The sequence below is a fragment of the Erpetoichthys calabaricus genome, chromosome 5 (assembly GCF_900747795.2).
Source record: "Erpetoichthys calabaricus chromosome 5, fErpCal1.3, whole genome shotgun sequence".
NCBI lineage: Eukaryota > Metazoa > Chordata > Cladistia > Polypteriformes > Polypteridae > Erpetoichthys > Erpetoichthys calabaricus.
The window spans coordinates 177,892,454-177,908,112 of record NC_041398.2 but is presented as its reverse complement, the minus strand read 5'-3'; the positions used below and the strand labels follow the sequence as shown (position 1 = coordinate 177,908,112).

At 40.3% G+C, this 15,659-nt stretch overlaps 1 protein-coding gene across 1 annotated transcript in view; it reads right to left on the bottom strand.

The window, feature by feature from the left end:
* Window positions 1–11,442: 11,442 nt before the first annotated feature.
* Window positions 11,443–15,659, bottom strand: part of lonrf1l (LON peptidase N-terminal domain and ring finger 1, like) — a 62,249-nt gene continuing 58,032 nt past the window's right edge. The window contains exon 12 of the mRNA XM_051927812.1: window positions 11,443–12,614. Within this exon, the coding sequence (XP_051783772.1) occupies window positions 12,447–12,614 (168 nt within the window). The 3' untranslated portion in view covers window positions 11,443–12,446. The remainder of the gene's footprint in view (window positions 12,615–15,659) is intronic.

The following is a 15,659-nucleotide window of genomic DNA, read 5'->3' as shown; positions in this document are numbered from 1 at the left end:
GATTGATTCCCTTATTTCTTGTAATTGCTCTATTTCCTTACACTGTACAGAATTCTTCTTATGGACATTTGGCAGCTGTTTGGAGTGGAAAAGCATTGAATGGTCATTTTTGGGGCCTGCAATGCATTTGAAGTAGGCTGTAGTGAAACTCCGCTACAACTGTGTAGTTCAATAAATAGGTTGAAGTGACTGAATTTAAATGGTTGTCATTTTTATATAATCCAGTTGAGTAGAGCAACACAGAATAGTGCGTTACCTTTGCTTCATGCTGTTTTCTAAAACCTTATCAGGCTTGAACTACTGTGTACTGCTGATCAAGGCCACTGCTTACCAAAAGAAAAATCTTGAACATTTGGACCATTTAGATAAAGAGAATATTTTGTCTAGAATTCAATACTCTAGTAATAAAGATTTTCTGTTGGTAGGATGATTTTTACATTTAAGGAAGAATAAAAAATAAGTAACTTTTTTTTTTTTTTTTCTTATAATTTAGATTAAATGTTTGGCATTTTGAATAATTTTGAGGATTTTTGAACTTCATCTTTAATGCCATATGACTTGTGACATTCTTAAGGTTCACAGTGCACACTTGTGGATTAATAACCAATACAACATTTTAGCTTTCTTCAAATTTCATAGCTCAGACTTGAAAATGTGAACTTTTTTTTTTTTTTTTTTTTTTTTTTTTTTAAATATTGTAGCACACTTTCAATGATGGAACAAGAGCAACATTTAATTTAAGAGCAACATGTTCATGCATTAGGTGTACCTCGAAGTCTTTACAAGATGTCAAAAAAAGAGAAAAAAACAAATTAAAATTTGATAAGAATAATGAGTAACATACAAAATAAATCAATATGCCCCATACATAATATATATATTCTGCTAAGCCTAAAAGTGCAACTGTGATGTTTTTAATGTCACATTTTAAATCGGGCTTATTTTAAAACCTACATACTGTATATATATGTTTGGTATCATTCTTTTCAGAATTTATCTTATTTATTGAACTTTAATGTGATGTTAGATTTTTCAGATTCTTTTTCTGTTTTTAAATTATAAACTAAAAAATATCAAAGTTGTGGTTTTTGTCAGTTAAAACGAATGGATCCTTTATTTATTGAGATGGAACTTCGTGCCAAAACAACAACAACATTTATTTATATAGCACATTTTCCTACAAATAATGTAGCTCAAAGTGCTTTACATGATGAAGAAAGATTTAACTACACCCGGGGCCAGAAATAAAACACAAGCAGGAGGATAGCTGCTGTACAGGCTTTTAAATGTTTGAAGCGCCGTGTGAGATTCAGATCACGCAGCACAGCAGCAGAAACTATTTGTTTCCCATTGTATCACTATTCAAGTGGGGGTTTCAGGGGAGCGACCGCATCTCCTTTGGGTACGTTCAGCCCCCCTCTTCACAACACGAGCGGCAGAGAAGTGGCTGGTGAGCGAAGCGAGCAGGGAGGTACTCAAGTACTTCCTTACTGGTGTTTAGGCTTCATCCTAGAGGATTCAATGCAGTGGGTATTGTGGAAAGTTATGGTGTCTGCTTTTGTTCAAGCATAATAAGTGGCTGCACAGGACTTTGATCGGGTACAAAGAAATGTACAGATTAGTAATGACTGCAAATCCAGGAAGAATGTAATTCTATGCATGTACAGTCTTAGTAGGAGTACAACTAAAATGTAGCAAGATTTTGTACTATCTGTCCAAGATAGGCTGAAATCTAAGTAATCAATGTAGACCTCGGTATCTGTTGGGAGTGTATTTTGCAATGCATGTATTATGAAAATGCACTGCATTTGTCATTTCAACAGATGGCACTTCACAAATGTTAGAGGCATAGCATTGGACAGATCACAGACACTTTTTTTTGTTTCTTTTACTAAGGCGGATGAGCTCGTTTCTGTCCATCTGGCAGCTTACTCTCTGTTGGATATATTCAGAGTTGATGTTTGCACAGCAGTTTGTATGCATTATATGCCATTTTGTATGGGTTTCGTAAAAACAGTGCTAATGTTTGTGATACGCTGTCTGTTGGATAACCGACACAGACACTTGTTTTATTAAGGAGGATTACTGGTATTTTAAAGTCAATTCTAAAGGACACCAGTGACACAGGTTACGTAATGTCCTGTCACTTTCTAACCTGCTTAATCCACGCCTGAGTTGTGTGTGGGGTTGCCGAAGCCTATCCCAGCTAGCATAGGGTGCAAGGCAGTAACGAACCCTGCACAGGGCACCAATGTGTCGATGCTGAAACTGGAGAGATGTGTTCAGATGTTGTTCTGGCTAAGATTCTTGCTGCTGCTATCTGGACTTAACTGCAACAGATTGATGTTTTTCTCCAGTTATCACAGTGATCTAAATGTCTTAAAACAAAAGCATGAATTGATTTCTCAGCATCTTGCAGTGCATTCTGACGCTTAGTTTTTGCAATGTTCCTTTAATGGAAAAGTAATTTGGTTAATGTGCAATGTAAAGTCTTAAAAAGTACTTTACAAATACAGATGCTAAGGGTTGTGAGGTGGAAATGTAGTACAACTCTTTATTCTACAATGTTTCCATTTAGAACACAAGTCAAGTGCTCAGCAGTAAGAATTTAGCCATCATGGTGGTACTTTTGAGCCCAGAGTTGTTACAATAGTATTGATGAGCGGTATAATAGGCAGAATGTGAGCTGTATGCTGTAGGCAAAACAGTTCGATCCTGGAGCTGGCAGCAGTCTTTTACGTTGGTGATCAGCATGGTCAGGTTTACAAATGAGGAGGTCAGCATGTGGATTATACTCCAGACTGCCACTTAAGGGCTACTACACAGAAAAGTTTGAAGATGTTCCTCCTCGATTGTGTTAGCTTCATTTTAGAACACTATGTTTAGTCTTATGCACAATGGAAGTGCTTCTTTTTTGGACTAACTAAATTATTGTTCTTGAATATGGAATACTAGCTGTAGTAACGTGGCATTTGATGTTACTGCAGTGCCTGTCTCAAATGACCTGTGACCTCACGTATAACGCTGTGCGTAGAATTCATACTAAATCATGGAGCATGGACAAGTGGGAATGTGTGTGTGCACAAAAATATCCAAATGCATAAATCTGTGCACACTGTACGTCAAGTTCCAAACATTTCCACTTTACACATCCCAATGAATGTTAAATTTAATGCATGTGCATGCATATAATATGCAAATCAATATAAATATCACCTTCTGTTAAGTGTTTGGTTAAAAAACAATGGAAAAGGCACGTGGAAAAAGAAGAATTTCAGCAAATGTGAAGTGTAGGCAAGAAAAAACGTAATATTTGTCAGCTTACGCAGTGGTATAAGCAACAAAAATGTGGCACAGATGCTTGAAAGTTCAACTAAGGAATATAAAGGCTATACAGTAATCCCTCGCTACTTCGCGGTTCACTTTTCGCGGATTCACGACTTCGCGGGTTTTTAAATACAAGTGATTGCCCGCCTATCGCGGAAGTTATGTTCCAGACCCATCAGCAACAGGAGAAAATCCGCGATATAGAAAGACCATATAAATAAACATTTTTATAGTTTAAGCCTTAAAATACCCATCCCACATGCTTTAAACACATGTAAACTTATAAAACACACTTTGTTAACATATATGATATATGGATGTCGGGCTAAGGATATGAGTAACATCTCACTATTATAAAACATTTTAACTTCACGCAAGACAAGACAGGAAAATTGGTGATGTACAGGCTTTTAAATTGACAGGCAGAGCGACAAGCAGCACAAAGCCAGCACAAAGTCCACTTCTCCTTAGCGTTCATTCAGCTCCCCACCCCCTTGACAATGCGAACTGCGCCTCCGGGGAGGGGGGTTTGAGTGAACGTGCGTTCAGCCCTCACACACGCACACACACACTCCTCCTTCTTCCGAACGCGCAGAGCGACAAGCAGGCATTTTGGCAGAAGCAGCACAAAGTCCATTTCTGCTCAGCGTGAGTTCAGCTGCCCCCCTTCACAAAGCGAGTGCAGACACATTGAAGTCTGATCGCTGCGTGCAGTGTTGGTCTGCGGTGTTTAAGAATGTAGAAAGTGTTTAAGAGCATAGGAAGTGTTTATAAGAGTGTGGGAAAGGTTAACAAGAGAGTGAGAAAGGTTTATAAGAGTGTGGGAAGGGTTTATAAAGCCTTAAAATATGTATAAATAATAAAATAAATATAGGTCGCTACTTCGCGGATTTTCACCTATCGCGGGGGGCTCTGGAACGTAACCCCCGCGATAGGTGAGGGATTACTGTACTATGTGACATTGACCACAATGGGCGGAGTGGTGGCTCTGAGGCTAAGGATCTGTGCTGGTATCCCGAAGGTTGCCGGTTCGAATCCCCGTCAGTGCCAAAAGAGATCCTACTCTGCTGGGCCCTTGAGCAAGGCCCTTAACCTGTAATTGCTCCAGGGGGCGCTGTACAATGGCTGACCCTGCGCTCTGACCCCAAGGGGTATGCGAAAAAAAACTAACACACACTGTTGTAAGTCGCTCTGGATAAGAGCGTCTGCTAAATGATGTAAATGTAAATTAAACAAATTTGTTAAAAAAACAAATGCTGCATCTGATTACCTGTTTTTACATTCTGCTAATTATATTGAAACAAAGTTGTAAGGCTGTCTGACGTGGCTGGTCATTTGGTGGGTCAGGGTCAGGTTCAGGTTCATCATAGCGCATCTCTTGAGGTATGGGCAAGCCGTGATTCTGTACCACATTATGCAGCATGTTACATGCTTGCACAATGCGACACACTTTCTGTGTACTATAGAGCAGCACATTAATAAAGTGGAAATGCTTTCTATGTACATATTTTGTCACTGATCATGTTTGCCACTGATCAGAGCTGTAAAGTTGTTTGAAAAAGTAGCTGTGAATATGCACCAAACTTTAGACTCATAAAACAAGACTCAAATATTCAGTTCAGAATACTAGTTGACACTCCTTTGGACTTTCTGTGTCAGAGTGTCTAAACTAATACAGGTGCAGCTCACCTTATGTCACACTGGATCATTCGTCTTGCGATCATCTTCTTTGATATGCCATATAAATCTGCAATCTGTCAAACTTTTAGACTGCGTAAAAGAAACTGCTCTGTTTCTCTGCTCTGCTCTGATTAGTCTTTGCTCTGTCTGGCGGTGAGGGATGCCGTCAAGCTGAAGAAGGAGTCCTACCGGTCCCTTTTGTCCTGTGGGACTCTGGAGGCAGCTGATAGGTACCGGCAGGCCAAGCTGAATGCGGCTTCGGTGGTTGCTGAGGCAAAAACTCGGGCATGGGAGGAGTTTGGGGAGGCCATGGAAAACGACTTTCGGACGGCTTCGAGGAGATTCTGGTCCACTGTCCGGCGTCTCAGGAGGGGGAAGCAGTGCAGTGTCAACACTGTGTATGGTGGGGATGGTGCGCTGCTGACCTCGACTCGGGACGTTGTGGGTCGGCGGGGGGAGTACTTCGAAGACCTCCTCAATCCCACTAACATGCCTTCCAATGAGGAAGCAGAGTCTGGGGACTCAGAGGTGGGCTCCCCCATCTCTGGGACTGAGGTCACCGAGGTGGTCAAAAAACTCCTTGGTGACAGGGCCCCGGGGGTGGATGAGATATGCCCGGAGTTCCTCAAGGCTCTGGATGTTGTAGGATTGTCTTGGTTGACACATCTCTACAACATCGCATGGACATCAGGGACAGTGCCTCTGGATTGGCAGACCGGGGTGGTGGTCCCACTCTTTAAGAAGGGGGACCGGAGGGTGTGTTCCAACTACAGAGGAATCACACTCCTCAGCCTCCCTGGAAAAGTCAATTCGGGGGTTCTGGAGAGGAGGGTCCGTCGGATAGTCGAACCTCGGATTCAGGAGGAACAGTGTGGTTTTCGTCCTGGTCGTGGAACAGTGGACCAGCTCTACACCCTTAGTAGGGTCTTGGAGGGTGCATGGGAGTTCGCCCAACCAGTCTACATGTGTTTTGTGGACTTGGAAAAGGCGTTCGACCGTGTCCCTCAGGGAATCCTGTGGGGGGTACTCCGAGAATATTGGGTACCGGACCCCCTGATAAGAGCTGTTCGGTCCCTGTACGATCGGTGCCAGAGCTTGGTCCGCATTGCCGGCAGTAAGTCGAACCCGTTTCCAGTGAGAGTTGGACTCCGCCAGGGCTGCCCTTTGTCACCGATTCTGTTCATAACTTTTATGGACAGAATTTCTAGGCACAGCCAGGGTGTTGAGGGGGTCCGGCTTGGTGGACTCAGGATTGGGTCACTGCTTTTTGCAGATGATGTTGTCCTGTTTGCTTCATCAGGCAGTGATCTTCAGCTCTCTCTGGATCGGTTCGCAGCTGAGTGTGAAGCGGCTGGGATGGGAATCAGCACCTCCAAATCCGAGACCATGGTCCTCAGCCGGAAAAAGGGTGGAGTGCCCTCTCAGGGTTGGGAGCGAGATCCTGCCCCAAGTGGAGGAGTTCAAGTATCTCGGGGTCTTGTTCACGAGTGAGGGAAGAATGGAGCGTGAGATCGACAGGCTCTGCATCAGTCTGTCGTAGTGAAAAAGGAGCTGAGCCATAAGGCAAAGCTCTCAATTTACCGGTCGATCTATGTTCCTACCCTCACCTATGGTCATGAGCTATGGGTAGTGACCGAAAGAACGAGATCGCGAATACAAGCGGCTGAAATGAGTTTCCTCCGCAGGGTGTCTGGGCTCTCCCTTAAAGATAGGGTGAGAAGCTCAGTCATCCGGGAGGGGCTCAGAGTAGAGCCGCTGCTCCTCCGCATCGAGAGGAGTCAGATGAGGTGGCTCGGGCATCTGATCAGGATGCCTCCTGGACGCCTCCCTGGTGAGGTGTTCCGGGCACGTCCAACCGGGAGGAGGCCCCGGGGAAGACCCAGGACACGCTGGAGGGACTATGTCTCCCGGCTGGCTTGGGAACACCTCGGGATTCTCCCGGAAGAGCTAGAAGAAGTGGCCGGGGAGAGGGAAGTCTGGGCATCTCTGCTCAAGCTGCTGCCCCCGCGACCCGACCTCGGATAAGCGGAAGAGGATGGATGGAAGGATGGATGGGTGATCAGGGCAGGTAACTTGGTTATCTGAACTGGCGTGTAGCCTACTCCATTGCACCAGTCCTTCAATGTTTTCAAAAAATAATTTCATCGATAGTGTAGTCTACAAGGGCCGCCAACATTGTAATTTCTTCTGATAAATCTTTAGTTTTCTCTGTGACATATGTGATATCGTTGGCAGTAGTAAGCATTTTTCAAATTAATACCTGTGCTTTTAAATCCATCTCCCGCATTGAAGATGATTCACCCATCAGAACACAGTATGTGCTAGAGCCCACCCTCTCAACTTTGACGAGTGAAAGTGACAGTTTTATTTCAAGCCATATTTCATGATGCATTTGGAGGAATATTATGGACAAAAATAAATAAGCAACAAAACACTTACTGTATATAATCACGTATAAGTCGGGTCTTGAAACCCGAAAAATCAATCATAAAATCAGAACTCAACTTATTATATCTTCTTGCCTCCTCCAATCTCACATCAGTTTCTCAGACGCACCAAATTTTGTTGCAGCAGTGCAGTTACCAATTTCTTTCGCTACTTCAACAACGTTCAATTTAAAACCAGTTTCATATTTTCTTCTGATCAAACGCCCCATCACAGATAAGGGATGCTCGTACGATAAAGGTGTATGAAGGTGTGAGATACAAAAAATAAATCTGTGCAAATGTTGCTTTAGAATAGTTTGGGTATTACTGTGTGGTCATGTAGGCACAACACATAGAAAAAAAGGCAGTGTGCTCCATGGTTACCCTCTCAGGTGAACGGTAGCATATCATAATCTCTTGGACCAATAGCGTGAATTTTCTGCATTCAACTTAGACGTCCAACATTATAAAATACCAGAAATTATACTGTAAAATCAAGCCCCGACTTATCCACGAGTTTATACGGTATTTAATGACACCATTTATGCTCACTCACTTCATGATACATTTATTTGTGCTCACATTTCACCATACTTTTATATATTTGTGCTTTTATTTATTTATTTAACTTAGTCCGAAATATTCCTCCATACATGTCAGCTTACCTAATGTACTCCTTTCCAGAACCGGTTCTACAATTTCTGTTGCCCTAGGTGAAGTTGTAAATGGCACTCCCACCTCCCCCTTTCCTTTGAGAGGAATCATCACTGCCAGACCTTTACATTGAGACCTGGAGACAGAATTGGGGACAGCAAAGTAATTAGGACCTCAAATTCACAATTTGAAAATGCTGAATTATAGCAATGTCTGTATACAAGACTGTCTCAGAAAAATACACTCTTCAGGGGTGCATTTCAGAAAATAAGTAGGTATCAGGCTGTATTAGTAGTCTTTATTTATTGCTTTTAATGTTTCTCTAAAGAAAATTAAGAAAGAAACACAAGTTATTGTTAAAACTAAAGTTTCATTTCAATGGTCATCTATTTAAACTATCTGCTGAACATGTGCTTTTTGATGATGGTGACATTCTACATATAATTTTTTTTTTTTTTTATCTAAGACATTACTGTAACATATACATGTCGTTTAGATTAATTAAATAAATCGAATACTTGGCATAATGACAACATTCAGTGAAACTGGGAATACAATGAATATTTATGAATAGGAATCTTTTACCTACAATACCCCTATTTATCGTATGCTTGTGTATGCAAATTATGCAATCTACCTTTCCAAAAAAACACATAACTGCTTTAGTGTGCCCAGAGCGAATCTCACAAATGGTGGAGAGCAACAGAGGACGATATTTGCTAAGTTTTAACACAAGGTGTAATGCAAGTCCATTTGGGAGACAATCACAGTGTGGGTGAAATCAGCTTTTAGAAATTCAATCAAGAGCTACAGTCCTATTGCCATTCTGATCATTTAATTTTATTTCGCTGTGACTTTGCAGGTCTTCAGATGTTAAGACCAAACATCTTTGCGAAAATAATATAAAACAATATAATTGGACATTCGATTTAAGTCTGGGTGTTTGTAGGTCTGAACTGTTTAAAAAAAATGTCACGTCACCCAAAGCTGTTTCTAGGCAGCAGATTGTGCTGTGTGTATAGTGCAGACACTGCTGAGACGCACAACATAAACATTTCTTTGTGTTCCAGTCCGGAAATATTTTTTTATTTCCTCATTAACTCTCTATATATACACTTTGATGTTATTGGTAGGACAAATGAGAAACTGTCAGGGACGCACAGGACAAGAGATCACCAGCAAGGACAAACTCTACTACTGGCCACTCATCTGTCTTTTCCTGAAGTTCCACTGAGGGTTACACTTGGGTGTAAAGGTTTCTTTTATGTTCTTTAATTCAATGAGGAACACAGGAACGCAGTTCAGCTGTGCTACAACTTCATTATTATAGCCGAGTTGAGTTTGGTTCATCATCAGCTAATCTAAAAACAGCACAGTCAGACCTGCTGAGCCCAAACCTAGTAAAAGGACCTCAGACTTTGTGTGGTGGCATTAGGTTTCTGTTGAATTAGACTTCAGTCTTTACTCATTTTTGATAGTCGTGGTGAAAAGTCTCCATCCACTCATCTAGTGGACATGTATGCCAGGACAGTAGTGAGCCATCAATATCTTCTACAAGTTTTTTTTCCTGTGGTAGAATGACCGTACAACATACATTTTTATTGAAAACATATTTTACACACAAGTTTTAATTTACTGTGGGTTTCCTGAAACCATCAAGGGTCAAAATGAAACTTGCAACACACCTTATATTTGTTTAGTACGTTTCATGTTGATCAGAGGTTTCCGATAGCCATCAACAAGCTTCTGGCTGGGTATTGGACCATTCTTCTTGAGTTCAACCAGCTTTGTTGTTTTCCTGGCACTGACCTGACTTTGTAAGCACCATCAGCCATTGGGATGAAGTTCAGGACTTTGTTAACAATAAGGGTTTGGATTGGCCTTCACAATGTCTGATTTAGCCATTCCAAAACCACCTTTGATGTGTGTTTAATGTCATTGTCCTGTTGGAAAACAAAATTGTATTCATGTTTCAGCCTATCTCATGGCTTGAGATTATGCGAAAGGATTCAGAGGTAATTCACCATCTTCAGTATTCTGTCCACTTTGTGCAATGTGCCAGTGTCATTGGCAGCAAAACAGCCCCTGAGCATGACCCCACCATGTTTAGCAGCTGGCACAGTGTTTTTGGGGTTGAATGCCTCACTTTTTCTCTTCCATAAATACTTGTGGTCAATGTGGCCAAATAACTCAATCTTTCCTTCAGAAGACTTGAAACTGGTCCAGCTTGAAGGTGTTGACTTTGGAGTGGAGGCTTCTTTCTTGGATGACAGCCTCTCAGCCCATGGCAATGTAAAACTCGCTTGAGTGTGACCCTGGTGTTCCATCAGCTTCCAGTTCATGGCAGACCTGTTATTTGGTGATTCTTGAATTGCATCTGACCAATTTCCTCTCAGCTGAGTGTGACAGTTTGGATTTTCTTCCAGACCTTGGCAAAATGACCATAAGTAGAAGATATTTGGAGCCACAAATAATTGTTTGAACTGATGATCATGAAATGTGAAGATGTTTTGAAATGGGCCTCAAGTGACATTCCTGACTTGTGTAAATCCACGATCGACTTTGTCACATCTGCATTGAGCTCTTTGGACTTTTCTAATGTGTGTTGAGTGTTGCTAGCAAAAATGCATCATAGAGAAGTTACCAACTGTAGCCCATCATGATCACTAACAGGCATGGAATTAAAACATGTTTTGGAACTTACAGCCCCCACTTACTTAATGATATAAGTAGGCATCTGAATAGCTTTGACCCTGTATACCTATATATAAAAGTTTGGTTTCAGAAACATAAGAAATTAAAACTTGTGTACCTTTTTTTTTTTTTAATAAAGATGTATGAAACAGAAAAGGTGCAATTGTAGAAATCATTCAAAATCTAATACTGCCCTGACCCTAAATGTCCATTAGATGAGTGGATGGAAATTTTTCACAACTGTGACTTTGAATTGGTAGTGCTTTTATTCTGTCATGTCATTGTAGATTTTTTCTTTTTGGAGAACAGATTAATCATTTGCATTCCTTCATGTTTGGATTTTCCATCTGTTTCTAAATATTTTATTAAAACAGATGCCTTCAGTTGCTGCAAAGTCCAGCCGCCTAACTGCATGGAACCTGCATATTACATGCAAATCTAATTATTTTTTACTTTGTAATTATTCTCAACACTTATTATACTAATTTGCTTTCTATGATAGCTCCAGGACACGCTCTGGGCTGGATATTAGTGGCCATTCCAACTATACTATTCATTTGATCAAAATTTTGAATAACCTAAAAGTTCCTTAATACTACCCATCCATTAAAAACCACCATTCAACAAACAGTCTAGACACACAGTGCAATAAGATCAAGAAAAAGGTACAAATGGTTTTATTCAAAAATTAAATATTCAAGCCAAAGCAAATTGGAAGAAACATAGAAGTGCTTAAACACACAGTAAATTCATTCCACAACTACACAAACATACTGTACATAAACAAATACAAATACAGCAGGACTCTGCCGGCCACATCAAGGGAAATGCAAACCAAGCCACAGGGCGTGCTGTCCAGCAGAATGCAAACTGCATAAGGCAAAGGTTTCTTCATAATAATAAAGTCAGTGTACCTTAAATGGGGTCATCACACTTCACAATACCCCTAACTTTGTGTTCACATAATTATTCATTCAATATAAATATGTCAAGGCTGAACCACAACCTCTAAATAATAGTGTACTGTAATTCTGACAGCAATGCACATTCCCACTTAAATTTGTACATGTAAATATGTACAAAGCTGACATTTGTTGTCACAGCCTCTATTATGTTTGAAAGCAGAACTCAACAGCTTGTAAGGTATTTGGCAGTAAAGCACAGAAGACATGACTGGTTCATGACGGCCATCTTATGGAAGAGTAATTGAAGATTTTAAGACACAGAAGCTTATATAAGACACGATTGGTTGCCTTCAAAACTGCTACTGCAGAGTTTAGATTTGTGCATATTTGGACTGTGACAGCAAATAAAGTGTCAGAGAAGTCACTTAGAAATGTAAACCTGCTGCACAAGGCATCTCAGATCCAAGTCACCATTTCTCATGCTCTACAGATTTGCTTATTTATTCCAAGTTTCAAAAGAATAGTGCAAATTTTGATTCCCATACAAAAACATGTTACAGTAAAACGTACAACTAGCCATTCTGAACACACTTCTCCAGCCTTCTCTCCTTCTTTCATAACAGATCTTTGTTTTGGCCGAAAGATATATACGCGCTCACACACACACATACACACACACACATACACAAACACAGGCACATATAAAGGCAGCAAGTGACTTGATCTGTTGTCAAAAGCCCCACATGACTCTTTTGGAAGATCAAAAAGACTGTTCACTTGGAATGCTCTGCAGATATGTTAGAATGTGCTGAATTTTAATCAGCCGCTCTTTAAGGGACATCATGGAGAGCACTGACAATTGGTACCGTGGATCCACAGGGAGAACAGCCAGAAGCCACCAGCAACAGGCAGGTCCATTGGGAGTAGCCTAATAAATAAATAAACATATAGAAAATGCATTAAATACTACGTGAGGTGCTGCAGTATTAAATTAAACAAATCCAAGTTTTTATATAAAGTAGAGGTATGCATTTCTACTATAAAAAAAAAAAACAACTTGGGACGAGACTTTTTTCCTGTGACGAGACGTGATCTTTTGAAGAGAGACAGAGACACACTTTCACGTCCCGCGAAACTGGCAGGTCATGTCATACTTACAACCTTTGGAAGCAAGTCCTGTGATACACATGCAGAGCAGGTTAGAGATAATGGAATTAGGAAAATTTGAAAGTCTCAAAAAATTGAGAGTAAAGATCACATTACCGCAAACAAACGAAAAATATCACTCGGTGAAATAACGGAACAGTGAAAAGAAATCAAATAGTGTTTGTGGATGTCTGGGGGAAGAAGAGAGACAAGGCAGTGACTTTAAAATATTTAAAGCACCGCACAAAATGTAGATCACATGGCATGGGAGCAGCAGCAAGCCAGCAGCTGATCGAGCAAAGAGGAGGTAAAAAAAACTGTTTGATTCCCATTGTATCACCTTTAAAGAGGGGTTTCAGAGGAGCGACCGTGTCTCCTTGGGGTGTGTTCAGCCCCCCTCTTCACACTGGTGCTAAGCGCTTGGTGTTTGGGTTAGGGGTTGTCGAGCGAAGAGAACAGGGGCGACGGCCACTACTTTCTTATAAAGAATATTAAAAGTTTTATTCAACTGATGTGGTTGTTTGAATTGCTGCGTCATATTGCTGTATCATAAAGTATGAAACAAAACATTTGAACTGCCACACACTTTTTCGGTACTATAACCACCAAGGCTATATATATCAAGTAGCATCCAAAATGTTTTGCCCTCACTAATGGCCCATCAGCTTAGCACATTGATCGCACATCCCTACTGCCCTAGCTTCAAAAACTACAGGTACTGTAGCCTAAAATGGCTTGAGTGAATGTAAAAATAATTTCTTCTTACATAATTTCTTGCTTGCACGTAGTTTCACTTAAATTGTGAGAATATATTCTAACCTGTGATATTTTTCAAAATACTTAAAACACTTACAAACATACCTGTGGATATATAAACATTTTTAAAATGGGATTTTTTTGTAAACTTATTTAAAAACAGACCGCATCAGTAGTCAGCACAGATTCTCAAAATCTTACATGTTCATGCCCAAAAGGATGCTATGACACTAGCAGCTTTCTGAAGTCACACTGCGATCCAGTATTTAATTGTAAAAATCAACACAGCACTTTACAATTAGCTGTGCACATAAAAGGGGTATTTTTCTATATACATAGTTTTAAAAATTGCAGCCATACTTCTGTATTTCACCGGATATGTAGGCATACAGCAAATGACAAGATTGACTGATTATAAAACTTTCCTCCATCAGCAATACAAATAATGTTTTGGAGTGTTTTATGAGCAGCTGCTGCACACAAAACAGCAGCACATTATTCAATTTTGCTTTGTTACGTGTACATCTTTGTACCTATCACTGCTTCTGCACTTTATTGGCAGCCACCTCCTACACCATCTCTTGAGTTGCCTTTCACAGTTGGATGGCCCGTAAGACACTCACAGACTCTCTTTCCCTGTTAATCGAGTGGGATCTTTCTCCAAATAGGCAATATCATTTAGTATATATTTGTTATTTACATCAGCGGCTATCTGTAACTTCATGTCAGAGGGTGAAAAGGCATCAATGAATATCTGTTGTGCTCTGCCCCGGCTTATAGGGCTTAACGCAGTTCTCTGCAAAGTGTGCCAAGTGTCTGACATAGCAGCAAAGGTGTCAGTACACTATGAGACACAATCAAAGCATTGTGTGTATGTGACTGTTTATGTGGGCCAACATTACAATATATCTAGCTGCACTTGAATCATTGAAATTTTTTTCTTTTTTTTTTAAACTGTGCCCAATTCAAGGCCCAAACCATACTCCACTGGCCCTTCCACCTTTAGCCACATTACAGGTCCTTTCAGTACTGGGCTCTTCATTTGTAGCTTGCTCTGTTCACATTGTGTCATGCCGTGTGTTTTCCTTTCCTCATGTGAGATTGGTACTGGCTGCATACTTCATATTTAAAAAAAAAAACAAAAAAATTGTGATGCCATTTTAAGGGAGGATTTTTTTTTTTTCCTAACCGAAATAACAGTTTTTTTGTATTTGTTAATTTTCTTCATCATGCATATTGAAACATAAAATGTGTGGCACTCTCTTTAGTGGTTTTTTAAAGAGACTAGTAGGCTCCGCCCCCTGCTCACTTTGCTCGCTCACCCCCAGCGAGATTGTTATTTTCATGGGAATTGTTACATATGCATTATTTTCACTTTTACTTTAAAACTTTTATTAAAACAATATTTGGAATTAACTTTTTTTCAAGATTGCATTGAATTTTGATTCCATGTTTGGACTTGCATCGTGACAATGTAACATATATCTGCCTGTGAGTGAATATCGTTTCTTTCTCTCTAATAAATACAACTACTTTCTCGATTGTTTGTCCATGCTCTTTCTTCTTCGCTTTGTCGTTGACTCGTCATCTAGAACATATAAAATTATTGTACTGATAAAATTTATAAGAGCGGAGAGCACAGGAAGTGTGTGAGACAAAAGCATTCACACAACTGAGGTTAGATGACCGTGGTCTTATTTGAAAATAGTTGTAAGTAGGGCGTGACTTGAAAGAATCTCATGTTAAAAGTCTCTGTGTCACGGGACTTCATACTACACCAAAGTTTTTGGACTCTTAATTCTCGCTGGCAACACTAATTGGACGATCTACAAGTCTCTGACTTAAAGTTTAAATCCGAACAATATATTCAAGCTTTTTTCGCTGTTCTTTCACCAAGTAATAATTTGTTTGTTTGCGCTAATGCAATCTTTCCTATCCTTTTTTTGAGACTTTGGAATTTTCGTACTTCCATTATCTCTAACCTGTTCTGCATGTACCGCGCCAACATTTTTTTTACGACATTCTACTTTGTCATCTACTCTTTGTCCTTTATTTCCATCCCCCGGGCGTG